This window comes from Suncus etruscus, chromosome 18 (assembly GCF_024139225.1).
Source record: "Suncus etruscus isolate mSunEtr1 chromosome 18, mSunEtr1.pri.cur, whole genome shotgun sequence".
Lineage (NCBI taxonomy): Eukaryota > Metazoa > Chordata > Mammalia > Eulipotyphla > Soricidae > Suncus > Suncus etruscus.
The window spans coordinates 37,839,232-37,865,246 of NC_064865.1; the positions used below are offsets into that span (position 1 = coordinate 37,839,232).

Genomic DNA, 26,015 nt, shown 5'->3' on the forward strand with positions numbered 1-26,015 from the left:
ACCTGAGGTCCGAGAATTACACTGAGCCCAATGAAGTACCCTGGCTAAAGTTCCATGGGGAGCCCCCCGGAGAGGGGGGCTGCCCTGGGCAGGGCCCGACTCTGTTCTACCCTGGGCTTACTCTAAATTGCTCCATCCCACAGCTCCGGCTGCAGGGACCTGCTTGCCAGAGACAGACGATTCTAGAAAGTTCTCCTCCAGGGATGATTTTAATAAGCACCTCTCCCCCTTCAGGAAACACGAGGCCCCCAGTCCCGCCAGAGTACAGGCAGGCTTTCTCCCTTACCCCCCAGCTCCCGGGCCACAACCTCTGAAGGCACATGGACAAGCTGCTCCCGTCCCTCCACCCGCAGAACACCGCCCTGCCCAGCACTCCCTGGGGGCCAGCTCAGCCCAGAGGCTCACACGTTTGCTCTGCAGGGCTGCAAGGCCCCACCTTTCCCACTCGGAAAAACCCAGCCCTTCCTTCTGCTGCTTCTTGCGGGAAGGGCAGATCCAACCAGCGCCCACTGGGCATCCATCCCCTGAGGAAGCTGGAGTCTGGTCAAGTTGGAGGCACGTCCAGGAAGGTGCGTCCGGGCGAGTGAGCAGCACCGGCAGCTGAGGCGGCCATGGACGGCCCGTGGGTGCACTGGGAACGAGCCCCTGGGCTTCTTATTATCGCTCTGAGTCAGAGAAGGAGGAAGGCTTAGTCCATCTCCACACCAGCATGTCCTCGCCCGCCACCCGGTGGGACTCTGTCTGGATCCGAGACTCGTTGGACGCCAGGAACTCCACGGCCCGGTCCCAGACGCGCTTCATGCGCCTCCTGTAGGAGGGACAAAGGCCAGGAGTGGTGAGGCAGGTGGGGGAGGATGCAGTCCGGACACCCCTTAGCTAGGGACCCTGCACTGAGACATTTTCAGCTATGGAGTAATAATTTTTCTTTTTTTTTTTTTGGTTTTTGGGCCACACCCGGTGATGCTCAGGGGTCGCTCCTGGCTTGGGGGACCAAATGGGACGCCGGGGGATCAAACTGCGGTCCGTCCTAGGCTAGCGCCGGCAAGACAAGCACCTTACCTCTAGCGCCACCGCCCGGACCCAGGAGTAATAATTTTTCAACATCCTCTGCTTCTAAAGCTTCCAACCAAAGGCAGCTCGTGGGCAAGAGCAGGCACATGGGCATGTGCATGCGTGGCCCAGGTAAGAGGCTATCTGGGAACCCTCACCAGTGCATGAAGTGATCTACAGTGGCCACTGGGGCTGAGTCCCAACTATGCAGCCCTGTAGGGCTGGAGGAGGTGGGAGGTTGGAGGCACCTCGTTCCCGGGATTGGAGCATCTGTGGTACTCACCGGTTCTGTGGGGGGATCAGGGTGTCCCGCACATGCAGGATGCCCACATAGGGGTAACGCTCCATGTCCTGCTCCCAGTCCACGTAATGGTCCTGGACCACATCTGCATGAGAGGGGGCAGTCAGGGGTGTTCTCAGTGACATGCTCACCCTCGCCCCGGGGGACACGTACCTATGATCTTCTTCACCATCTCGTACATGGCCTGTTCTTCCTCCTCCAGCTTCCGCCACCGACACTTCAGGAGGATCAGGAGCCCCCACAGAAAGGCCAGGCCTGGGAGGGAGCACCGTGCCGTGAGCTCCCCCACGGCCCTCTCTCTGGGGTGCTCCAGGGGACACATGCTGAGAGGTGGGTTAGGTGGGTTAGGTGTGCTGGGGTACCAGAAGAGGCAGAGGAAGGCTGAGCCCTCAAGAGCCACTCTCCTGCTTCATCCTGACTTTCATCCCCATCCATGTATCCATGCAGAACCTCTGTGCTGCTGCCTGTACCCATAACACCTATCCTGTGACTGTTCCCACATAGTCCCAGGACTATGCCTGTAAGTCTGGGAGATGAGCCCAGGGAAAGCTCTCCTTTCCTTGACTCTGGCTGATGTTTACCCAGGCGGAGAGTACTTGGGCCCAGGGCAGCTCCGTGAGCATCTCCAAAAGTGGCCTTGGCTGGCTACATCTAGGGCCCACCAGAGTGTCCAGATTGCGCTAGTGCTGCGAGGGTGACACTTGGGGGCGAGGATGGGGGACCCATGGGGCAGGAAGAGGATGGCACAAGGTGGGGTGGCATTTGGAATGAGGGGAGGTGACAGGTGGGGCAGTGGGAGGTACATACACCAGAAGAAGATGAGCACGTGGGTGACGGCAGTGAGCAGGGCACGGCTCAGGCGGCAGCCCACGCCCATGCGAGGTCGGGCCGACTCCAGGCAGACCACCTTGTCCACACTGCTCACCAGCTCCGACGGGTCCTCCCCTTTCAGCCTGCAGCAAGACACAGGACTGTGAGGGCCTGGGGGCTCCCAGGAGGCTGGCATCAGTGCCCTGCGGAGCAGTAGAGGGTGGGAAGGCAGGAGCCCAAGGTTTCTCCCTGCTCCTCCAACAGCCTGTCCTGTGGCTCTGGCATAAATTCCCTTCATGTACTACTTAGGAAGAATCAAGCTTTAGCGGCAACAGTAGGCTCGGACCTTCGCCGTGAAGATGACGACCCCCTCTGCCAGGCCTTTGCCAGCCCCTCTCAGCATGTGGAAGATTATACTGTAAATTGGATTCCCACCTCCCAGCAGAGAAATGGAAACGTTTACTGAGTCGCGGGGCGCAAGCGCAAGGACAGGGTCAGGGTGGAGGAGACGCAGAAGCTGTTTCAGTGGAAATAGCTGGGTGTGGAGGGCTCAGGGGACCAAACCCACCAGGGTCTCTGGGTCCCCGGTCCCCCGTGAGAAGGTTCCAGGACTCTGGGGACATGGCGGTCCCTGCTTCCTTCTAGGGATGCCACCAGCTCCCACTCTCCCTGGCTGCTGGCGTGTGTGGCTGGTCCCCAAGCATCCCTAGTCTTCATGAAGCACACTGGAAACATAGGCACGGCTCGGCTCCCCTCTGGGCTGACCCCCCCCCCCCCATGGCAAAGTGCGTGGCACCATCCCTGGACATGAGCGGGCAGCTTCAGGGAGGGCACTCTCTGCAGTCCCAGTGCCTTTCCCACCTTGCACCTACTGAGCTTTCGGGCACCTGCTGCCTGCCCTGGGCATCAGAGGTGGGGGGCAAGAAGGAGCCCAGATGTGCATTCTCCTGGGGGGAGGGGCAACAGCTGGACAGAGCCAACAAGGCCTGAGAGGCGTGCACACATGTATCTGTGTAGAGACAGACTTCAGGCTGTTGATGTATCTGTGTATCTCTGTGAGAGAGCAGATTCCACGCAGTGAATGTGTATGTGTGTGTGTGTGTGTGTGTGTGTGTGTGTGAGTGAGAGAGAGAGAGAGAGAGAGAGAGAGAGAAAGAGAGAGAAGAGAGAGGGGGGAAGGTGGGAGGAGAAGAAGAGAGAGAGGGAGAGAGGGAAACAGAGAGGGATTGAGCGAGAGAGAGACAGACGAAGGGAGAGGAAGGGGGTGGGCGAACTCTCCCCTGCAGGCTCTCTGGGCTCGGCAGTTAGGCGGGTTCTCCGCTAACAGAGCCAGAAATGAGGCAGAACTGCCCAGTCAGAAGAAAACCCACTATTTCCTTAGCAATTTCCATGCTAAGTGAAAGCTGCATACAGAATCGGTTCATCGACAAACAGCAGCGGCAGCAGTGCTTGAGAGGAAGTGCGGGAACTGGCTCCTCCAGCAGTGCTTGTGGGGGCTACAGCTGCTCCCCAAATGGGACCACCCAACACCTGGGCTCTGCTCTCAGGGCCATTCTCATGTGGCATGTGGCTTCCTTCCCGGCCTGCTTCAGGCCACCCACCACTACTCAGCTGAGGGCCCCAAGTCACCTCCCTGGGAGCATGGGCGAGGCTGATGGGTAAGGCCTTTAGCTATGCTGCTGGCCAACCCGGGGCCCAGGGACCACACTCACCAGATGCCCACGTCCTTGTTACTGCTCAGGATCCAGGTCAGTGCTGACTCAAACTTGGAGGCGGAGCTGCCGGTGACATTCTGGAGAGTTGGGGGTTGGGAGGCGATTAGCTCTGGGTCTAGGCACAGCTGCTGGGCAACGTTATCTTGCTGCCACAGGGAGTCAGCCCTCGCTCCAGTCTCCACCTGCCCAAGACCCCAACCCACTATGTGCAAAGCAAAACCAGCAGAAAATCTGGGGCTTGAGGGAGTTCCCAAGGCAGCCAGGCCTCCTGGAATCAGTGCAGAGGAACCAAAGCCAGCAGTGCAGGTACGAGGGGCTGAAAGAATACAAGTCTCTAGGGAATGTTAGGCCAGAGAACTAGCAGGTCATTTGGAGTAAAAGAAAAACGTGTGGGGAGGTGAGGGGGAACCAGGGACAAGTCCCCACTGCTTGGTGGAGCAGACACTTCTTCGCCTTGCCCCTCTGGGCCTCTGCTAGGTACTATGCTCCACAACTTGACCATTTGGAGGCCCAGATGGGCTGTGCTGCCCTCCACAGGCTCAGCCCTCTGCCGGGGAGAGGATGGACAGGCCGGGTGCATGTCCTGAGAGTTGCTAGGAAGGGGAGAGTGAGCAAAGGCGGAGGAGCGATGGGGCCACGTGACCGGCAGCTGCCGCACCTCGGCTGCTTCTCCTGGGTCCCGCCTGCCCCTCCTCGCAGCTTCAGCTTAAGGAAGCTGAGCCTCCAACTAAGGCAGAGATGGGAAAAAAAGGGAGGGATGAAAAAGAAAAAGCATAAAAGCCAAAAAGCAAACACAAAACCAAAAAGACAAAAAAGGGGGGGGGGGGGAATTAGAAAGAAAAAACCCTTGCAGGGCTTGGAAGATCAATAGCAAAGCCTGAGGCCTCCCGGGAGCAGCAGAGACAGCAGCCTACTTACTGCTAGATAGTCCCACGCTTCCGTTACGGGAATGCATTTGCTTTTCAGCTTTTCTGGATTTCCACACTCAAAATTACCTAGGAGGAAAAAACACACACTCAAACACAAAGAAGAGGTGAGGGGGAGGAGAAAATAAAAATTTTACAGTGAAACAGACAAAAAATACTGCAGCCAGAAGCCCGCCAAGGCTCAGAGAGGGAGCATGAGGCTGGGGCTCAGCTCGGGGCATCTTCTCTCTGCAGCAAGATCAAAAGCCACTTAGCTTGGATCAATTCCAGATCATTAAAACCTGACCTGCAAAGCAGTGTGGCGATTTGCATTAAATGACTAAAAAGCTGCCCAATACCAAGGTCTGTTTGCAATTGATCCCTAAAAGGATCAGACAGATAGCTCTGGAAGGTACCGGAATGGCACTATAAATAAACCCCGCCTGGGAAAAGAGGCGGCCGGCCGCAGGCCCTGCAGTGACTCCAATATTTTGACTCAGGGCCTGGGCAGTGAGCCAGGCCCGCAGGGGTGAGGGTAACGGATGTGCAAATGCCCGGGGAGGAAGGAGGGCCTGGGGCAGTGCTGTAGGGGTTATGCAGAGAGCCGGGGTCTCTGGTCAGTCCACTTCAGTCCTTCAGGTCCAGCCCAGAGGCCACCTTTCCTAGAAAGCCCCCAGGGTGGGCAGGCATTGGACTTGGTGGCCTGCTATGGCCCCTGGCTCAGAGTCACCCACCATGGACCTTCCCCAGATACTTTCCCATGGGTGTCTAAGCTTAAACACAGATCCCTTCAGACAGTGCAGGGTGATCCCAGACCAGCTCCCCCACTTTTCCCACAGCCTGGCTGCCCCTGACCCGTTGTGTGTGTTGCTGGGGAGGGACGCTAGGGTGAGTCAACCTTGAACAAGATTAAAACTCATGGCTGAGGCCCAGCTGAAGCCTCCTGGAGGCGGGGTCCCAAAGCAAGGTGGTGGCTGCTTCCTCCTCCCGGTTAGATCCCAGCTGAGCTGCCCACCGGGACTCAACTCTTCCCCTTCCAGGCGCACTGTGAGGTCAAAGCCTGAAAGTGACTCATGAGGATACCACATGCAGCTGGGCACCTGATGCTACACAGCCCTCCCATCCCCCTGTCCAACGCAGGCTGGTCAAGGTAGGCATGGGACTTGCCCAAGGCCTGGTCTCTGTTCCTGGCTCCTGTGGGCTCCATTAAAGGCCTGGGACCTGACACTCCTGGGCCAGGGAGATTCATCTCTCCTATAGGCCAGAAGTTCTCAAATATACTTGGCTGACCAACCCTCACTTTTCAGAAACACCATCACTCAGCAGCCCCTGAAAAATCTACCTTAACTTGAACAAATAGGAAGTGCCCCAAATGAACCAGATTTTATTCTTGCCAACCCCAGTTCCAATGGCCCTGGGGTGCTGTTTGCCCCTCTCTAGAAGTTCTGCACTGCACCTGTCCTCCCTAACCTCCCCCCAGCCCTGCTTATCCTCATCCTACCAGGTGGAACCTCACTCTTATGCCAGAGCCCCCCACTTACACAATCCCCTCTCTTGCAGTTTTCCTAGAGTTTGGGGGAACTCACGTATACCCAGCTGGGAAATGCTATCCCAGATCCCCCAAGCACAGGACTGGGAAAAGTCTCTGAGTGCCAGTGACCCCAAAAACAGAAAAAAGAAAAAGAGAAACCCAGTCTTTTTTTTTTTTTTTTTTTTTGGTTTTTGGGCCACACCCGTTTGACGCTCAGGGGTTACTCCTGGCTATGTGCTCAGAAATCGCCCCTGGCTTGGGGGGACCATATGGGACGCCAGGGGATCGAACCGCGGTCCTTCCTTGGCTAGCGCTTGCAAGGCAGACACCTTACCTCCAGGGCCACCTACCCGGCCCCCGAGAAACCCAGTCTTAAGATATGCTGGTCAGTGGGGCCAGTGGGGAGCAGGAGCCCTGAGAGGATCAGGGAGCTTGCCCGGACCTTACAGCTGGTTGTGACTATAGAACAGGATGGTCCCATGTAACTCCACCCTGGATTTAGGTGTAGCTACCTGAGACCCACCCATTTCTGGGAGGGGTCTTGGGAACCAGATATTATGTGTGACCTTACCTGCAAGACCTCGCCCATTCCTGGGAGGGGTCTTGGAATAGGTAGATAAACCTTTGAGCCAGGGGATTAGGGTCTGCCCTGCTGCGCTCGCTGGCTTTTGGGTTTTTGCCTCTTTTGGTCTTTGACCAGGATGGAGGCCAAAGGGAAGATGGCTGAAAGGAGTTAAGATGCAGGGTAGCTAAGAATGGCTGAATACTTGAAAGGTTCTGAGATAGGCCACACACATGTGGTGAATAGGGCATGAATAAAGTTGATGCTTCCTGATGCCTGCCTGTGAGTGAGTCTTGAATCTACCTTTCACCTGGGCCTGGGACCCGCCGGCTGGATGGGGGTTGCAGAGCCACGTGGCCTGGGATGCCATCCACCTCCATCGTTAATTATTTAATACAACAGTCCCAGAAACAAGGGGCCTCTGGTGGACCCAAGGGCAGAGGGGCAGGCTGGCCTCCCAGGAAAGGGGCATCTCTGAATGGTACCCAGATGTGCCTGTCACCGGTGGGGGCTGTGTTCTGAGTGTGTCTGTGGGACTTGAGCACAGACTGAGTGGGGAGCACTCGGGAGCACACCCAATATTACTCACCAGCTTGGATGGCCAGGAAGTTGTAGAGTTCGTGCAGCAGCTCCAGCAAGGCCGCCTTCTGCTTGGCCTGGCAGAACTGAAAGGGAACAGGACAGGGATGAGCATGGGGTGAGGGTGGGGGTGTCTCCTCTGGCTGTTCCACACTCAGGTGTTAAGTGGTGGGAAAATGTCACACTTTCTTTTTCTTTCTTTATTTTTTTTTTTGGGGGGGTCCATACCCGGTGATGCTCAGGGGTTACTCCTGGCCATTCGTTCAGAAATCACCCTTGACTTAGGGGACCATATGGGACTTAGGGGATCGAATTGAGGTCTGTCCTGTATTGGCAGTGTGCAAGGCAAATGCCCTACCGCTGTGCTATTGCTCTGGCCTCATGTCTCACACTTTTTTTTTGTTTGTTTTTTGTTTTGGTTTTTGGGTCACACCCGACAGTACTCAGGGGTTACTCCTGGCTCTGTGCTCAGAAATTGCTCCTGGCAGGCTCATGGGACCATATGGGATGCCACGATTCGAACAACCGCCCTTCTGCATGCAAGGCAAACACCCTACCCCCATGCTATCTCATCGGCCCCACATCTCACACTTTCAAGCAAACCCAAAACAGTTCTACAAAGTGACAGTTCAAGGGGAGTGGGGTCTGGGGAAAGCAGAGGAAATGCCATGCAGACCCAAGGCTCCAGCAGCCATGAAGACAACTCAGGGTGCCAGGGCTGAGGGCATTGTGAGTGCAGAGTCAGCAGGCGCTGCCACCCCCATAGTGGCCATGCACCCACTACCCCAGTCTGCCCTGTCACTCCCATCTTTCTGGGAGAGACACCAGCTCATGCTGGCCTGTGGAGTGTCGGCTCTGCCACTGTTTCATTCAGACCAGATGCCCTCCAAGAAACCTCAAGCTGCAGGGGAAGTCGTCCAAGTAAGCAGTAATACGGGCACCCTGTCCCTGTCATTTTGCTGGATTTAACGTAGTTAAGATATTTGGAGGGAAAAAAATAATTTGATCTATCTGGCGCGTGGCCAACAGGACAGATGCAGAGCTGAGTGGCTGAGGCAACTGAGGAGCCTCATGGAGATTCTGAATGCACCTCCAGGGCAGCAATGAGGAGCTCCCAGCTGGCCACTCAGGCCCTCCTGCCACCCCTTGGGCCCAACTCTGTGGGCTCTCTTGTTGCCCCTCTAGAATGCGCTGCAGTAGACCACAGGGTCTCAGGCCACACTTGAAGGCCTGAGGACCTGAAGCCTTTCCAAAGTATAGAACAGAGATGAGATGACCGAGTTTTAGACACCTGTGACACACCTCATGTGCCTCCCAGCAGAGTGAGGGGCTCAGAATACGTCCTTTGAAAGAATCTCTAATGAGAGTAAGTGGTAAATGTAACTTAAAAGACCGCAAGACACTGATTCTGAACGTACAGAAGAGACAAGATAGAGAACAAAAGTGATCACCTCTAAGTGGAAGAATCAAATTTTCTACACTGAGCATCTAATATTGTTACAAGCAAGGAAAAAAATATAGTTGCAATGAACACTGTGCCCCACGCAGGGACACTGAGACCAAACTGAGCTAACAGTGCTCTCGGGAAGATCCCAAGAAGGAGGCCTGTGGGGAAAAGGGCACACTGGCTGCCACAACCCAGGTGTAGACACAGGAAGGACACGACCTGGTGTCCCGCCAGCTGAGGGCAGGGAGACCCCTGTATCTGCCCTTGGTGCCTGTCTGGGCTCCAGATGGGCCTGGAGCCACATCCCAAGTGAGATTTTCAGCAAGAACCTCTGAAAGCCTGATATGTAGCTTCACCTGCCTGTTTCTTGTTGATCTGGTTGTACCCTCTGCTTTTTGAGTTTTAGACCTACACTCCGTGATGCTCAGGGCTTACTCCATGCTCTGTACTTCTGCCCAGGGGACCATATGGGATGCCGAGAACCAAATGTGGGTCAGCTGCGTGCAAGGCAAGGGCCCTACCTGGTATACTATCACTCTAGTTCTGTTGTTACCCCACCCTCTCCCCAAGCTGAGAGTGCCCATGAGCTCCTGGGAGAACATGGTGCAGAGGGGACATTATCTCCTTCATCAACTGCTCAAGGCATACATAGCAAGAAGGTCTCACGAGAGGAAGGCCAGGCGCAAACACGTCACGCAGTAGCTCTCACACATCTGGCAAGGTCAAGGACCCAGAAATGGAACGCAGGAAGGCCTGTCCTCATGAAAAGATAAACGAGACCAATGCGGGCGGTGAAGGCCGACAGATGCAGGGTTCAACTCCTGGACCTGGGATCAGCCTTGGAAACTTTCCTTGGAAAGTTTCCTTGCTGCCTCCTGCCTCCATCTCTGGGCCACTTCCTCTCACTGTCTACTGCGAGCTTTCTGATGGAAGGAGGCTTCCATTAGCTGTGATCTGCCCTGACATAACACCGAGGAAGCCGAGGTATCTGGCCGGTGATCGCAATAAGTGAAAAGAACGAAACATTCCCGACTATGACACAGCAGAAGCCAGAGAGATGGAAGACCCGCAGTGCTAATGGGACAAGGATAGGATCACGCGCACTTGCTTTCCAGGCCTTCAGGCTGCAGAGATGGGGGCTGAGGGCTCAGGAAGGCCAGGCACCACCCACTTAATAACTGCACCACGCACTTATGCCCTCTGGCAGCAAAAGGCGTCTCCTGGGAGGACTTATGACCTGAAAATCAACAGCCTCATCTCTCCACCTGTCCTGAGCCCCTCTAATGCCGTTTTCATGACTCAGCGAATGGACGTGCTGCCCACCTTCCCCAAGCACTGTTCGTGGGAACCTTCCAGCTTCCGAAATAAGTAATCTCGAGAGGAGAGCTAATTCCACCTCAAACGCCTTTCAAACAACCCCGTTTGCTGTTCCAACCCAACCCGCCTCTCTGGAGCCTGACAGGAATTCAGAATTGGGCTCCTAATACACACACACACACACCATCAACCTCTGGTCCTGCACCAGTCTACCAAGTCCCCCTTCAGCTGACTCCAGTAGATCCAAACCCCAGCACTGAGGCTGATGCGAATGGAGGCTCCCACCAGCAGTCCAGGGTTGGGTATGAGGAGCTCAATTCGGTTCCCAGCACACAACGGGCTTCTGCTCCATGACTGAAAGCACCCCCACCCCACCCCCCAAATAATCCTCAGGGGATCTCTGGCCGGAGGAGTGTCCCTCCTGATGAAAGCGTGCCTCCTTGGAGCAACACAAACTCACCTCATCTGTCTTCCTCTCACAGTCCACCGGCAGCAATTTCACTAAGACCAAAGAAAGAAACACAAAGGCTATATTAAAAGTGTGGGTGGAGGGAACAAGGACAAATAATGGACTGCTTTCAAAATTTAGGGGAACAGGTGACAGGCCTGAGTGGGGAGGGCTAGTGAGGGGCCAGCTGCAACGAGGGTCCCTGAAAATGGAGTGAAACGGGGCCTGGAGAGGACTAAGAAAGTGGGGCCTAATTCCAGCCGGGAAGCAAGCTACCCTGCGCTCGGAGGAACCCATATGAATGTGCACTGGAAAGAAGTTCCCTCATCTATAAAATGGGACCTTCCTGCTTTACTCAGGGCCTTATAACTCAAATAAGGCAACGGACAGGTCATCTTGGTCATTTGTAAATGAGAGGGAAGACAGGGGCTACTCCGAATCTAGGACAGAGCCTCACAGTAGAATTGTACGACTATAGCTAAACACCCTGTCTGTCCAGGCCTGTTTAACTTTGATAGCAGGTGAAGACTTCTTAGGGTGGGGAGGACTTAGGCAAACACATGAGCCTGGCCTGCAGAGCACAAGTTCATGGATGGCAACAGTGAAGACCATTTGGAAGCTTCCAGCATTTGGGCAGTTTGGCTTGGAATGGAAAGCCAAGGCTCAGGGCTGGGAACAGTACTGGCCACATTTAGGCTCTGCGGAGAACACTGATAGTGGGTGAACTCATGGCACCCAGCAAACTCATAAACGCTTTGTTGCTTCTGGTTTGAAGGGGCCAGACAGGGAAAGTTTCCCTTGCGGTTAACAGTATCCTGCTGCCTATTGGCAGCGTTGGTCATAAAACTCTGGACAGCAGAGAAGCTAGAAGAGAAACTCCAATCACAGGATCATTTCAATCACAGGATCATTTCATTGTTTTTGTTTGTTGTTAGGTCACACTTGGCTGTGCTCCAGGCTTGGCCCTGGCTCAGAGCTCAGAGCTCACTCCTGAGGTCCTAGATAGAAGTCTGACTTTATGCAGAGTTAGGAATGAGGGTGGATGGGGCCATGTGCAAGCGCCTCACTCAGTGTTCTCTCTCCAGCCACCTCAAACCCTTGTCTTAATCCACCCCAAGAGGTGTACCAAGCAGGATCTCATTCTGGATTTAAACTCCTGACAGATTACTCCACACAATTCTCATGGGCAAGACTGGCAGAATCTCCTTCCCACCATAGAAGAGCCCACTTGCATCCAAGTGGCCGTAGGCTCTGTGGCACTGCAAAGCTGAGGTTCCCCACCAGACACCCCGTGAGGGCCACACTGACAATAAATGCTCAAGAGATCCAAAGAGGGGAGAGAGAAAAGTCCACCTTCAGGGGTGGACCCTGTGAAAGGGGGGTGTGTGGCCAGTTGCCTTCTGTCCTGTCCAAAAAGCTCGCTAAAGTTAGCTGGGGGCAAAATGACTACTACTTCCATCCAGTAAGTGGGGTGTCCAGGCAGACTAGATGATGGGGAGAGTGGGGTACAGGGACCAATGTAGAGAGAAACGACTACAGAAGGTGGGTGGGGGCACTCCCCCCCTCTGCCTGTCTGTCTCTTTGTCTCTCTCCCCCTCTGTCTCTCTCTCCCCCACCCCGTCTCTGTTTCTCTCTCTGTGTGTGTCTCTCTCTCCTCCCAGGACATACTGTTGTCCTCGGCCTCTTGGGGCGCGGAAGGCTTGCCCATCTTCACCCACAGGATGCCCAGGAAGACGACCAGCAGGCCCAGGCTGGCCCAGAAGAGGAGCCGGGACAGGTAGCGCTCGAGCCTCCGGCCCGCTTCAGGCCGGGCCCGCGGGTCGGGTCCGGGTCCGGGTCCGGATCCGAGCAGGGTGCGGTTGGTGGACGTGGACGGAGCCCACAGGCGACGGTGCCCCGGGCCCAACACGGTCCTGGGAGGAGGCCGCGCATCCTCGTCGTCGTCGTCGGAGCTGCCGCGGCGCCTCAGCGGGCCGCCGGGCCGGGCGGGGTGGTAGCTGAGGCGGCGGCTCCCGCCCCACGAAGCCGAAGCCGAAGCCGAAGCCGCCGCCGAGGCCTCCGAGGCCTGGAGGTCGCCGCGAAGCCCCGGGCTCGCGTAGTAGGCCGGGCCCGCGGCCGGTCGGCTGCGGAGCGGCGCCTCCTCCCTCACGCGGGCCTCGCCCCACGCCTCGCCACGCAGGCGCTCCTGGTCGCGGCGCCTCGCCTCGCCCCGCAGGCGCCGCAGCTTGTTGCGGTACACGGCCCGCGTGGTGTCGGTGATGGGCCCCGGCTCGAAGCCCAGCGCCTGCAGCTCGCGCCGCAGCTCGGGGTCCGACAGGCCGGCCATGGCCAGGAAGGACGCCGCCCCCCGCACCCGGAACTGCTCGCGCCCGCCCGAGCGAGGCGGGGCCCCGCGCCATGACGGGGAGGGCGGGCGGGCGCGGCCGCCATCTTGGGAAGGTCGGAGGTGGGCGCGGCGGCGCCATCTTGAGGCGGTCTGGCGCTTTCCGGCCCGTCCAGACCGCCATGTTGGGAAGGTCGGAGACGCCGGACCCAGTGGGGAGGCGCCATGTGGAGGAGGTCGTGCTTCCTTCCCAGCTTCTGGCCCCCCACCAAGGCCGCCATGTTGGGAAGGTCCAATGTTTTTTTTATTTTTGCACTTTTTTTTTATTATAGGAATCTTTATTTAATAAACACCATGATGACAAGCGTGTTTGTTTGTAGTTGGGGTTGAGTCATAAACAGAAAACTCCCCCTTCAAATTAAAAAAAATTATTTATTTATTTTTATTTTGACCACAGTGAATTACAAATCTTTCACAGTAATATTTTAGGTACCAATTTTTTTTTAATATATAAGATCTTTATTTAACACCATGATGACAAGCATGTTTGTTTGTAGTTGGGGTTGAGTCATAAACAGAATACTCCCCCTTCAATTTTTTTTTAATATATAATGTCTTTATTTAAGCACCATGATGACAACATGTTCGTAGTTGTGGTTCAGTCATAAACAGAATACTCCCCCTTCAAAATTTTTTTAATATATACAATCTTTATTTAAGCACCATGATGACAGCATGTTTGTAGTTGGGTTTCAGTCATGAACAAAATACCCCCTTCACCAGTGCAACATTCCTACCATCAATGCCTCCAATTCCCTCCTCCCAATCTCCTACCTGTATTCCTGACAGGCATTCCACTTCTCTCTTTCTATAACATGGTCATGCTAGTTGTTAGCGTAGTTATTTTTCCTCACAGCATTCATCACTCTTTGTGGTGAGCTTCAAATTGTGAGCCCATTCTTCCAGGCTCTTCCAGCCCTTAACTATTGTCTCTGGGCCTTGTTACAGTAATGTCTTTAATTTTTTCTTAAAACTCATAGATGAGTGAGACTATTCTGTGTCTACCTCTCTCCCTCCGACTTATTTCACTCAGCATAATAGATTCCATGTACATCCATGTATAGGAAAATTTCATGACTTCATCTCTCCTGACGGTTGCATAATATTCCACTGTGTATATGGACCACAGTTTTTAAAAACTCTTCAATCGGGGCTGGAGCAGTGGCGCAGACAATAGGGCCTTGCAATCGCTAACTTTGGATGGACCGCAGTTCGATCCTCTGGGGTCCCATATGGTCCCCCAAGCCAGAGGCGATTTCTGGGCACATAGCCAGCAGTAATCCCTGTGCATCACAGGGTGTTGCCACGTCCCCCAACCCTTTTAATCAATAGTTTCGCTTTCTACTTCCTTACTCTACTTCCTCTTTCTTCCTCCTTGGCTATCCCCCACCCCCTTTCCCACCACTTTTTGGGGGCCTAACCAGAAGATCATAAAAACCAAGGATAGATCTGTGCACATATGCCCCAGCCTGTTGTGCTATCTCCCTGGCTAGCCCCAGGGTGTTTATCTCTTAATCGTTAGCCCCTTGAGGGGGTGCCCCAGGCAGGTGGCAAGCGCTCTGTAGCAGGAGTTTCAAACTCAGGCCCTAGGGCCATTTGCGGCCCTCTGTACAACATTTTGTGGCCCTGCCCTAGAGGAATCTTTTTTGTTTTGTTTTGTTTTAGTTGTTTAGGTCATTCCCCACAATGTTCAAGGTTTACTACTGACTTTGCACTCAAGGATCACTCCGATTTTGCCTCTTGCGGCCCCCAGGTAAATTGAGTTTGAGACCACTGCTAGAGGTTTGTTGATTTAATGGATGAGCTTCTTAACTGGCAGAAGACGAGCTATTGTATCCCACAGGAGCAAAATGGTCTCCTTTGCATCTCTGCCTGGGAATTAATTGATGGGCCAATAGAGACCCCCTCCCTACCCCATGACACAGTTTTTGTGTCTCTTGCGGTTCCGGCTAGGGGTTCTGGAAAGTCAATTCCAACTCCAACATTTATTAGATATGTAGTCCTACCCAAGGAATGTTTCCAGTTTGTTGGCCAATTGAGACCTCCTGGGGGTAGTGTCTTCAAAAGGCACTCTGTCCAAGGTGTTTAGGACAGTACCTGGCACGGGCTCCTGAATGTGTTATGCCTAACCCACATCTATCTCTGCAGGATCAGTGCTGTGGAGATGCTCACCCAGGACTCGAGACCTGATTTTGAGTAGGTTCTTAGTGGAGAACCCCCTACAGGGAGCTTGGGAAGAGGTAGCAAATGAAACCAAACTGCAGTTCATGGTCTTCTCTCTGCCTCCTTCTCTTTTATATTCCGTCCACATCCCTCATCAGCTGCTTTTCCCAAGCATTTATTGCCAGCCTTGTAGGTTCCATTTCATTCCTGCCCCTCTAATTCAGCTCCCCTCTTCCCTGGCTCCCCAGTCTCTAGCTTCCTCCCTTGCCCCTTCCTCCCTTGCACTGTCTGCTGCCCTTTCTGGGACCTGGGGCAAGGCCCCTAATTACAATCCTGTCACTTGATGCTGCACAGGGACTTTTGGCATTGACCACAACTGGAGGAAAGTGACAGCCCCTCTTGGTCAGGCTTCTGCTGCCCTCCCTCCAATCCTCCTCCGGCTTAGCTGCTCCCATGTGGTGCGATTTCTCTTACCAAGTGTTGTTTTCCTTGCCTCTGCCTGTGTTTGCACGGAATGCCATGAATTTGATATAGTGATTGCCTAACACATATACCACATAATAGCATTTTATTTCTTTCTGAAGCACTGTTTGCATGACAAATGAGTTGGTAACATTTGTGCAACTCCTTGCAGCTGTGCACTTCAATATATAAAGAATGAGCCTTTCGGCATCAGTACCGGCCCCGGGTATTCTAAAAGGGCTTGAAACTGATGCTTAAACAAAGTTAACGGTACAGCATTTCACAGAGTTACGGTCTATTTCATCATAATGGATCTCAGGGCGATTTAAAAATATGGACTGAACTAGAGCCACCCCCAGTGGTGGTCCCCAGTGTGGGCTTTGTCAGCCTCCCTTATGTTTTGGGGTTGCTGCTGTGACTACAAGCATCAGGGCCTAATGGCCTGAAGCCCTCCCAGCATTTCCCTCCCACCATGTCTTTCCTTTAGTCTGCAACCAATCACACTCGAGGCTGAGGTCTTTGGTCCCACCCTCCACCCTTCAGCCTCCACTGCAGCTGAGGTTCCTGGCATTGACGGCCTTCTCCTTCTTGTAGCACTAGGTTACTTAGAGTTGCTTGCTAATCAGGGACACCATCTCCATCCCCTGGGAGGAGAAAACTCACAGTCTGATTGAGAAAGCTAGTGGGGCTTTCCATGTCCTGAATCCATAACTTCACACATCTTCCGTTCACAAACTCCTCCCCAGGGTCTTGCATGCTTGGGTGAAGATGGCTTGTGGCTAATTATGTTCAAATGGGGTATGTTGACATCCATACACTGTATTCTGACACCTATACACTGATAACCAAGGTCTCCCCTTACCTTCAGGCCTTGGCCTTTTGGTGCCTCCTCACAGGCTGCCTCCCTACCCTACTAGGGGCCACTAGGCATATGGACTAAGGAGCCAGTTTCATCCAGCCCTTGGCTACCCAGAGTCCCCCTCCTTTCTCATCGCTCTATTATGGGTTTGCTTTGAAAAGGTGAACAGTTCAGATTGTGGCTGGCCTTCCAGAGTTATTAAGGGCAAAATGGGTGGCAAAGTTCAGATCTATTTAGCGACCACACACTCATATGGAGCAGGGTGAGAGGCTGCTTTGGGGGTGCTCCACTTTCCTGGAGGGCTGCCTCATTGTGGCCTGCTGACCTCTCTGTCTCCACAGAGCCTGGTCATAATAACAGCCATAAATCTTTCAGTGGGTTCCATTCTCCTCCACCTGCAAAAAAAAAAAAAAAAAAAGCCCTGCACACATTTACCAGGCCCTTACAGATGCTCAGGGACCCTGCACTTACCCTTGAACTACCTCAGCACCGCCTCCTGCATTACTTTTAGCTATTCTGAGCTGACCTGTGTGGCCTGGTTGGGTTCTATCAAGAAGGAACTGGAAGAGAGTGTGATCGAAGAGATGAGGGACAAAACAGGTGCCATCCAGGGCAGAGCTTTTGACTGAGCTGGTCCTAGCACCACAGGTTTCTCTGGCAATGAAAGGTGGGAGGACCAGGGGGGGCTCCCTTTTCATTTCATCTCTGTAGATCAGAGTCAGGGCTGCCCCAGAGACACGCCAGCACGAGTTGTGAGTCTTGAGGTCAACTGCTTTTCAGAATATGCTGACAACTACACAAAACGCTCTCCTTGGCCGCTCCCTCGCTTGGGTAGCTGTGGGTAAAAAGCTCCTTTAGTGGCATCGAATCTGCTCATTCCCTGATGTCAATAATGAGTTGTGTATGAAGAAAAATGTAATGCTTTCAGAACATTTTCTTTTGGGCTTTGTCCATGATTAGATTATACTAAATTACAGAGTACAGATATCAGGCAATTACTCTTTGCTTTTAACTATTCAATTTCGTGGCAAATCCATGGAGCTCCGTAATTATAAAATCACACCGACGTGGTTGCCGAGAAAATACCTCATCATCTCCGTCTTGTGGGGCTCAGCACAGGTTGCCCTGCCATTCCCAGTAGTCCTGTTCAGTGCAAAGTAGATTCCAGGTGAAGAAGGGGGCTCTAAGGGTCTGGAGCTATAGCATAGCAGGGAGGGTGCTTATCTTGCACACAGCCAACACAGGTTCAATCCCCTGCTTCTCATATGGTTCCCCCTGAGCACCGCCAGGAATGATTCCTGAGCACAGAGCCAGGAGTAAGCCCTGTGCAATACCAGGTATGGCACAAAAACAATAAAAACATAACATAACAAAACAAAATAAGCCCTTATTTAACACCCCCCCCCCCCCAGATTGCTGGCTATGCAGGAGAGATTCTCACAGGTTTTGCCTGACAAACTTCTAGGAGATGTTTATCCCTCCTGAGGCAGCATGGGTTTATGGGCATGGGGTTGGTATCTGTCTCCTCTGATCCTGGCCAAGTCCTGGCTCAAGTAGGTATTCTATGGCAGTAACCAAGAGTGTGTCTCCTGGGGCTGGTGAGGTGGCGCTAGAGGTAAGGTGTCTGCCTTGCAAGCGCTAGCCAAGGAATGGACCGCAGTTCGATCCCCTGGCTTCCCATATGGTCCCCCCAAACCAGGTGCAATTTCTGAGCGCTTAGCCAGGAGTAACCCCTGAGCATCAAACGGTGTGGCCCAAAAACCCAAAAACAAACAAACAAACAAACAAAAGAGTGTGTCTCCTGACTCTTATGTGCAAATGTGGTCATTTTCTCTTGGCACTGCTCACAGCATTTTCTCTGCCTCCATTTTAATTTCTTCCAGGGGCTGTGCGTGTTCTGTGAGTTATCGAGTCAGCTGCCCTGGAAACTGGAGGAGCTCATTGAAGAAAAAGAATGATTTGAGCCGATTGCGAGAAATCGAACCTTGGGCAGGAGAAGGGAAAGGAGAGAAGAAAGGAGCCGTCACTTCTAAGGATCCGAGCGGGCTGCCCGGGTCCTGTGCACACATACAGATGTGGCGCAGGGGCGCCTGTGTGGCTCATTACCCAGGAGCACATCAGAGGCGGCCAGGTGAGGGTCGACTCGGTGGGGTGGCAGAGCCGAGCCTTGGGCACAGCTCTTTGGTGCAGCAGCCAGGCTCCACGTACTGTGCCTGGTCTAGCTCCACCTTTGAAAACGGGCATCAGGCCTGGGGGCTCCCGTTTCCCTCTGTGCCATCGACTTCAATGCTGCTGTCACCCCTCACCCTGGCCCATGAAAATAAACTCTCAGGGGTGCCATACTGCCCTAGTGAAGGGGGAAGGCAGTCTCAGATGGGAACAGAGGGTGAAGAAGAGACAACAACAACAACAACAACAAAGAAAAAAACATACACAAAAAAACAAACACTGTGCTCTGGGTGGAAAGAGATAGAATGTTTTTTTTTTGTTTGTTTTGTTTTTTTGTTTGTTTTTTGTTTTTCGGGCCACACCCGTTAGATGCTCAGGGGTTACTCCTGGCTTGGGGGAACCATATGGGACGCCGGGGGATCGAACCGTGGTCCTTTCCTTGGCTAGCACTTGCAAGGCAGACACCTTACCTCTAGCGCCACCTCGCCGGCCCCGAGATAGAATGTTTTATTTTCCTGCTCCTTGAAGTGGATTGCAGAGAATAGAGGGCTGGGGGTCCAAGCAGGGTAGGGAGGTGTCCTGAACCCCATTCCTTCCAGTCTCACACCCTGTAGATTCCTGTGTCTAAGTTTGCTCATGTGCCCACTGTACCCTTGTTTTGTTTTTTTGTCAGATCCGGCAGTGCTCAGGGGCTACTCCTGGCTCTGTGCTCAGAAATCATGCCTGGCAGGCTCAGGGGACCATATGGGATGCCGGAATTTCAACCACAGTCTATCCTGGATTGGCTGCTTGCAAGGCAAGACGCCCTACCACTGTTCTATCTCTCCGGCCCCCTCTCTGTACCCTTGCTATGTTCATTAAATGTTGTGTCTTGGCAACGTGCCCTGGGACCTACAGCTGCGCTTGGGTTGGTGGGCACAGGCATTGGAAAGTGTGGGAAGGGGCAGCAGCATGTGAGGGCTTGAAGGAGCAGGTGTTCTTTGGGGGTAATTCAGAGCAACCCGCACTGAAGATACTTTCGGAGGGTCAGGGCCCCCAGCCAGGGCTCCCCACTCTACCCCTTAGTTGTTGGAGTTCTGGGTCCAACTGCCAGCAAAACCACAGATGGAGGTGGTGCAAGTGCACTCTGGCGCTGGTTGATAAATAAATGAACATTCATTAATGCAAAATGAAATTAGAATAAAAGCTCCCATCCGATTTTGTTGAGAAGGCAGAAATAAGTGGCTGGCTGTGTAATTTTCTGAGGATGCTGGAGCATCCAGTCACAAGGTGGTAATGATGATAGTCATTTACTCTTCTCTGGTGCTAGGTCCCCAGGTCTCCGGGCAGATATCACCTCCTTGCTTTTGCAAAGGCTCATTGAGGTAAAAGGGCTGGTTGGAAGCGCCTCTAAACTCTCGGCCCATTACGCTTCCTGCTAGTTGGCTGCTGTAAGCGGCTTCAGAATCAAGACTGAGTTCTGGTCCACACTCAGCTACTCACACCAGTTGGGACTGGGCTGCCTTTCTTTATGTTTTATTTTTTTTTTGGGGGGGGGGGACACCCAGTAGCGCTCAAGGGTTACTCCTGGCTCTGTGCTCATAAATTATGTCTGGCAGGCTCAGGGGATCTTATGGATGTTTGGGTTTGAACCTGGGTTGGCCGTGTTCAAGGCAAACGCCTATCAGGGGTCTCAAACTCGAGGCCCGCGGGCTGTTTGCAGCCCTCTGTACAACATTTTGTGGCCCTGCCCTAGAGGAATCTTTTTTTGTTTTGTTTTGTTTTAGTTGTTCGGGTCACACCCCCAATGTTCAAGGCTTACTACTGACTTTGCACTCAAGGATCACCCCGACTTTGCCTCCTGTGGCCCCCAGGTAAATTGAGTTTAAGACCTCTGGCCTACCCACTGTGCTATCCCTCCACACTCCTCCCCCTTCCTTTATTTTTATATTATTTTTGGACCACATCTAGCACTGCTGAGAGCTTACTATTGGCTCTGTACTCAGGGATCACCCCTGGTGGGGTTCGAGGAACCCTATGGAGTGCCGAGAACTGAACCAGATCTCAGCTGTGTGCAAGGCAAGCGCCCTTACCCACTCTAATCTCTCCTACTCTGGTTTCCTCACTTTTACCAGAAGGGCCAATGCAAACTTCCCATTTTGAGTATTTGAATGAAGTCAGACCTTCCCCCAGAGCAAGGCACAGGGCCCACTCTGCTGCACTTCCTTCACTCCTGGAGGGTCTGACCCGAGTTTGACACTCGGAAATGAAAATATTAAATAAAAGAGCCATTTCGGTAGCTTTCACACTTTATTTGCTGGTGGGGAAGGGGGTGTTTGCTCGGGAGAGGGCATCTTTCTTCCAGTCTAGCTGGTGGGTCCTGCAGGTTTTTCAGGGTCCTCTCTTAGGTGGGAGGGTCCCCCAGCTCTGTGCACCTTCTCCCTGAGTGGGCATCACTCAGCTGCTGGGAAAAGCATAGTGGGGGGGGTTGCATGAAGCTCAGGAAGGTGGGCAGGTCTGTAGGAGGAAGTTCCTTCAAAGCTGCAGGTGGGGAGGAGTGATGGGGAGGAGGAGGAGGCACCCCCATGGAGGGCAGGGGCTAGATTGGGTGTTCCACCTTCCCTTTCCCTCTAGCCCAGGGCCAGTCATTTAACCTCTAGCCCAAGCTCAGCACCTCCACTGCTCCTGACTCCTGCAGGGCACTGGAGAAGTAATTAGTGGCTGTTTGTTAGAAGAGATCAAGCTTTGCTCAAGGAACTGGGGCTGCAGACCTTGAACTAAGCCAAGGCAAATGGAGCACTGGATCTGGGGTTTGCAAAACTGCTGTGAACATTAGAAGTGGGCCCAGGAGTGCTCAGGGAGGCAATGTCTGATCCGGGATATGCCCTCCTTGACTCTCCACCATGGTGGGGCCTTGAGATGGCCCTGACTGAAGTGAGGCATGGACCCACCAGACCTGCCATCAGGCTCAGTCTGTGGAGACAGCCCGGCTGGCAGGAGGAGCCAGCAGAAAAACAAACCCACTTAGATGTGCTCCTGGAATATTAACACGGCCAGCGCTGCCCCCCATACCGTTCCGGGTGGACAGTGGCACTGGGCTCAGCAGCTCTTCCAGGGCGGCCCAGTACTTTTCCAGCTGCCTGGAGTTCATCCATATCCCAATTTCCACGGGAGCAGTCAGCTGTGAAATAAGGCCGCGTTAACAAGGAGGGGAGACTCTGAGAGCCCCACAGGTGGTCCAGGGCGGCCGGTGGGGGGACTCATCACCCCTTGACCCCCTAACCCTGTCCTCTGGGGGTCCTCCACCTTCTGTACCTCCCTCCCAATCTAACTGGAGGGGCTGGCCCTGGATGGGAAGGGGAGGATGTCTATGAAGTCCCTTCCTCCCCCCTCAACAACAGAACCCCTTCCCTCCCTCCTGAACAAAATAGGGGACATTCTCAATGCTGTGTTAAGTCTCTCCATCACCCCTTAATGAGGAGACTCTAGCTGCTTCTGTTTTGCAGGCAAAGAAGCTGAGGACAAAGAGGCTGTGTTATTTACTCCTGCTTTACAGATAAACTGGAGGAAAAAGACGCTTCCTTTGGCTTGGCCTGACCTCAGCCTGGCCTATCTCTTGCCCAGTGAGGACAAGATAACTCTCCTGGCACTAGGGAGGAGACACTCTATGGAGAGAAGTCTTACTAACTGTTGCTCCCCCATCCTTACTCCCTGGCCCGGTGGTCTTTTTGCTCAGGTCCATAGGCAGATTTGGGGAGTCCCTGCTTTCCTGAGAACCACAGAGACCCAGGCCACCTCCACCCCCTATGAGATGGGGAAGGTACTGGCTTGAACTGTTTGAAAGGTCCTTGGAGTTTTTGAAAGGTCTCAGCGCTGGGGTCCACACAGACATCACATCTCTTCATTTTAAAAGGCTAGCTGGAACCCCATGAGCCAGGAAGGACATCCTGGTTTGCATATCTGGTTCTGGGGAGATGGGAAGGGGGCACTCAGCCTTCCGAGAGGTCACATTGTAACGTGTACTGGGGAGCGACCCCTTGGAGCCTGGAGCCCTGTTCAGGGCATCTGGAGGGCAGTGCCCTGGGACCACCCCTATGCCAACTGCAGAGAGCCCAGGGTGGGTGGGCAGGACAGGGTACCTGCACCCCCATAAACACACACAGTGTCCCTCTCTGGTCCACAAATCTGAGCTGGCAGAGCCCTGCTGCAAGTCCGGAGCATGTCCTAATGTGTCCACTCTCTCTAAATGATGGCTCCCTCCCAGCCCCTCTTCAGGGAAGTTCCCCACGCTCAGGCCTAGGGCCTATCTTTAAGCCACAACCACCCCCTCACCCACCTGGCCTGAAGGTCCATGAACTTACACATGTCTGTAGGTGTCAGCAGCCCTAACTACTCCTTTACCTACCTGGGTATTGTCCCCACCTGGCTGTCCTACAGACTCATGGTTCCCAGGGTCACCCTAATCCCCTGATTTTACTCCCCCAACTTGCATCTGAGCTTGGGTTCACAGAGGCAGTGAGAGGAGAATGCAGGAGCTGGGGCCCCATCCATGCCCTCCTTGGTTCTGATGATCGGTCACATCCCCGAGCTCTTCTCTCAGCTGGAGGCTTCAGATTTCAACCTGTGCCACCCCTGATCCCTGGAGCAAGTTTGATCCCCCCCCCTCTTTCTTTTTGATGTTGTTGGGTTTTGAGCCACACCTGGCAGTACTCAGGGATTATATGTGGCTCTGTGCTCAGAAGCTCAGAAATTGTTCCTGGCAGGCTCAGGACCACATGAGATGCTGAGAATCGAACCCGGGTTGACCTTATGTAAGGCAAACATCCTACTTGCTTCTCTCTCTCTCTCTCTCTCTCTCTCTCTCTCTCTCTCTCTCTCTCTCTCTCTCTCTCTCTCTCTCTCTCCCCCCCCCCCCCCATTACTGCAGCAGCTTCCGCAGGGAGTCCCCAGTTGTTCCTTCCCCCTACAGTCTGTCCTAACACAAACCAGATCCTGCTTTTTAATCTACTCCCCAGACACCTGGGTGGAAACGTGTTGGAAGCCCAGTTCTAGAATGCTCCGAGCTTGGCCAAGGCAAGCACCCCCGCAAGTGTCTCTGCATCATCCGTTGCCCCACCCCACCTCCATCTGCTCACCTTGATCATGGGGCTTTCTTCTCCATCTGTGGGGTCCCCAAGGCCCAGGGGGCCTGACTCCTCGGCTCTGCGCTGCACACTCAGAGATTTCTTCTGGCCTTTGTTCTGCTCCTTCTCCTGGCACAGAGCACAGAACCACCCTCCCTTAGCCTGCTTACCAGTCCACAGCATTCCTTCTCCCCAGGCGCCTCTGGCACAAAATGTCTTAGACTTGGGGATGCTGGAGAATGACCCCTGACCCTTGACCCTCAGAGTTTGCCCACCAATCTGAGCTGGGGGAGGAACCTTTCAGTTCTATATGGTTTGAACATTGCTCCCAGGTTGTTACTGTTAATTAAGCTAAAGTGTTGAGAATAATGGCCGCCTCCGTGCATATGAAGTGTGGCAGTGTGGTATTTGGAGCCGCGAGCCTATAAAAAAGGTGGCAAGACAGGCTAGCTGGTACGCACGCCGTGGGGTGGCCGGGGAGCGCAGAGTCCCTGGGAGGTGATTTATAGGAGCAAGCCGGGGAGATGAATTATGGGGGAGGGTTTGCACAGCTTCGTCCTCAGGATCCTGGTGGCTGGTGATCAGGAGGAGAAAAACTGCAAAGCAGGTTCCAGTCAAATGGCCTCGGTGCCATCTTGCCAGTTGGCATCTGAACTGGGCTGGATTTGACTGTTTCTCTTCTGCTCAAATCCTGACTAAGTCCTGCTGGAAGGGTCTCGGGGGCCAAGCCCACAGACCCCTGTGTTCTTTGGGTGATTTTTCAGCCTTGCTCTTGGGGATTCAGCTTTGGCCCTGATGTGCAAGGCCATGATTCTAGAACAAATAATGGCCTTTCTGAGAGGTAGCAGGGGTGAAGGAGTGGGCTGGAGGGAGTTCCCATTTCCTAGTTGTTTCAGTGTCTGGCCCTGCACAGGGGCCCTTGAGTGGGTTCATGGGGCAGGCAGGTGGTCAGCCCTGGAGCTCTAGAAGCTGAACCCAGGTCCCGAGACCTCCTACTGAGCCTGACTCCAACATTTATCCTCATTGGAGCCTCCGTCTCAGGAGGGAGAGACATTAGTTTTGTCAATGGCAGAGAAATGCAGGCAGACCCTCCACTTGGCAGCCTCCATATCTTAGCTAAGAAGCATACGAAGTCAGCGGCCAAACCTCGGACTCCATAGAAACATCTGCTGACTCCTCCTAGAGAGGAGGCCCAAGAGGCAGGAGGCAGCTCCAAGTTGGATCCCAGCACCATCTGGTCCCCCAGACCCTGCTTAGGAGCCCCAAATCCCCTAGCTTGCTTTGACACGAGACGATAAAGGCCCTTTCTTTCCTGCTCTGGACACTTGCTCCTTTCAGCCCCACCTTCTCCTGCCAGGCCTCAGGTCTGGTTCTCCTTTCCCTGCTCACGCCTGCCTGCGGTATTGCCCTGGTTTCTCCCTCCTCTGAACCCGTTACTCAGTGGGCCACATGGCTTCCACCCTGGCTGTTGCTGATTATGCGTGAGGTTTTGTGTGTCAAACCCTTGCCCCAAAGACAGGAGGGGCTTCGATTTCCCCAGAGAGGGGGCAGGTATGCAGAGATCCTGCAAATATTTGTGGGCTTGTTAATTAGAACTTTTCTTAAAAGGATGCACGGGGAGGGAGATGGATCTCAAGGGATCGCTGGCACCTGCGTGTGGCCTTAGGGAAGGGGTACAGGGCCCAGGCATGGCAGGGATGGGTGCTAGATATCTCCTCCATGTCATTGGCATAACTGACAGGGTGTGGGATTTGGGTGCTTTCGCCAGGCACTGCTGGGTGTTGAGCCCCCACCCCTACAGAGGGGCGTCCTTACCTGCATCCTTTGGAGTTCACCATAGGTGAAGATGGGCACAAAGGCTTCAATCTGTGAGGCCAGCATGGTGGCCATGTGCACAAGCAACAGCGCTGCCATGGCTTTGCGGGACACCATCCTGGAACTAGACAATGGCGACACCCAAGGTCATCCTACCTCTGCCGGGCAGGTTGTTTAGCTCAGCCTCTCTGGGTGAGGGGAGGTATGTGGGGTTCAGCTGGAAAGTACAGAGATCCCTGACTCCACACCTCTATGGGCTGAAAATACTGGCCAAGAGTCCGGATAGGCCACCAGACCCCCTCCTCAAACACTTTGGGGAGCAATCAGTCTAGTTATTTACTTACAAGTTGGATCTTCTGGGCTCAGAGGAGGAGGAGAGGAGGGGAGACCTCATGTA

At 53.8% G+C, this 26,015-nt stretch overlaps 2 protein-coding genes across 2 annotated transcripts; both read right to left on the reverse strand.

The window, feature by feature from the left end:
- Nucleotides 1-270: 270 nt before the first annotated feature.
- LEMD2 (LEM domain nuclear envelope protein 2) lies at nucleotides 271-13,010 on the reverse strand. The gene is made up of 9 exons (XM_049765256.1): nucleotides 12,334-13,010; nucleotides 10,678-10,718; nucleotides 7,464-7,539; nucleotides 4,795-4,871; nucleotides 3,874-3,953; nucleotides 2,159-2,304; nucleotides 1,505-1,606; nucleotides 1,334-1,436; nucleotides 271-808 (listed from the first exon to the last, which is right to left on the reverse strand). Exons 1-9 carry the CDS (start codon nucleotides 12,989-12,991, stop codon nucleotides 658-660), a joined length of 1,434 nt encoding a protein of 477 aa, XP_049621213.1. The 5' UTR covers nucleotides 12,992-13,010; the 3' UTR covers nucleotides 271-657.
- A 5,765-nt stretch (nucleotides 13,011-18,775) lies between these two features.
- MLN (motilin) lies at nucleotides 18,776-25,735 on the reverse strand. The gene is made up of 4 exons (XM_049764796.1): nucleotides 25,619-25,735; nucleotides 23,816-23,932; nucleotides 21,753-21,861; nucleotides 18,776-18,879 (listed from the first exon to the last, which is right to left on the reverse strand). Exons 1-4 carry the CDS (start codon nucleotides 25,733-25,735, stop codon nucleotides 18,776-18,778), a joined length of 447 nt encoding a protein of 148 aa, XP_049620753.1.
- Between the last annotated feature and the right edge of the window lie 280 nt (nucleotides 25,736-26,015).

Bases quoted from the DNA above. Each gene is read 5' to 3' on its own strand.
- LEMD2 (XM_049765256.1), bottom strand. From the start codon at position 12,991: ATGGCCGGCCTGTCGGACCCCGAGCTGCGGCGCGAGCTGCAGGCGCTG. The intron at 10,719-12,333 runs GTATGTCCTGGG...CTTTGGTCTTAG, and splicing joins CCAAGAGGCCGAGGACAACA to TGAAATTGCTGCCGGTGGAC. The intron at 1,607-2,158 runs GTATGTACCTCC...GCTCCCTCCCAG, and splicing joins CGTGCTCATCTTCTTCTGGT to GCCTGGCCTTTCTGTGGGGG.
- MLN (XM_049764796.1), bottom strand. From the start codon at position 25,735: ATGGTGTCCCGCAAAGCCATGGCAGCGCTGTTGCTTGTGCACATGGCC. The intron at 23,933-25,618 runs GTAAGGACGCCC...GCTCTGTGCCAG, and splicing joins GTGAACTCCAAAGGATGCAG to GAGAAGGAGCAGAACAAAGG. The intron at 18,880-21,752 runs GTATGGGGGGCA...CCCCTTCACTAG, and splicing joins GCCACTGTCCACCCGGAACG to GGCAGTATGGCACCCCTGAG.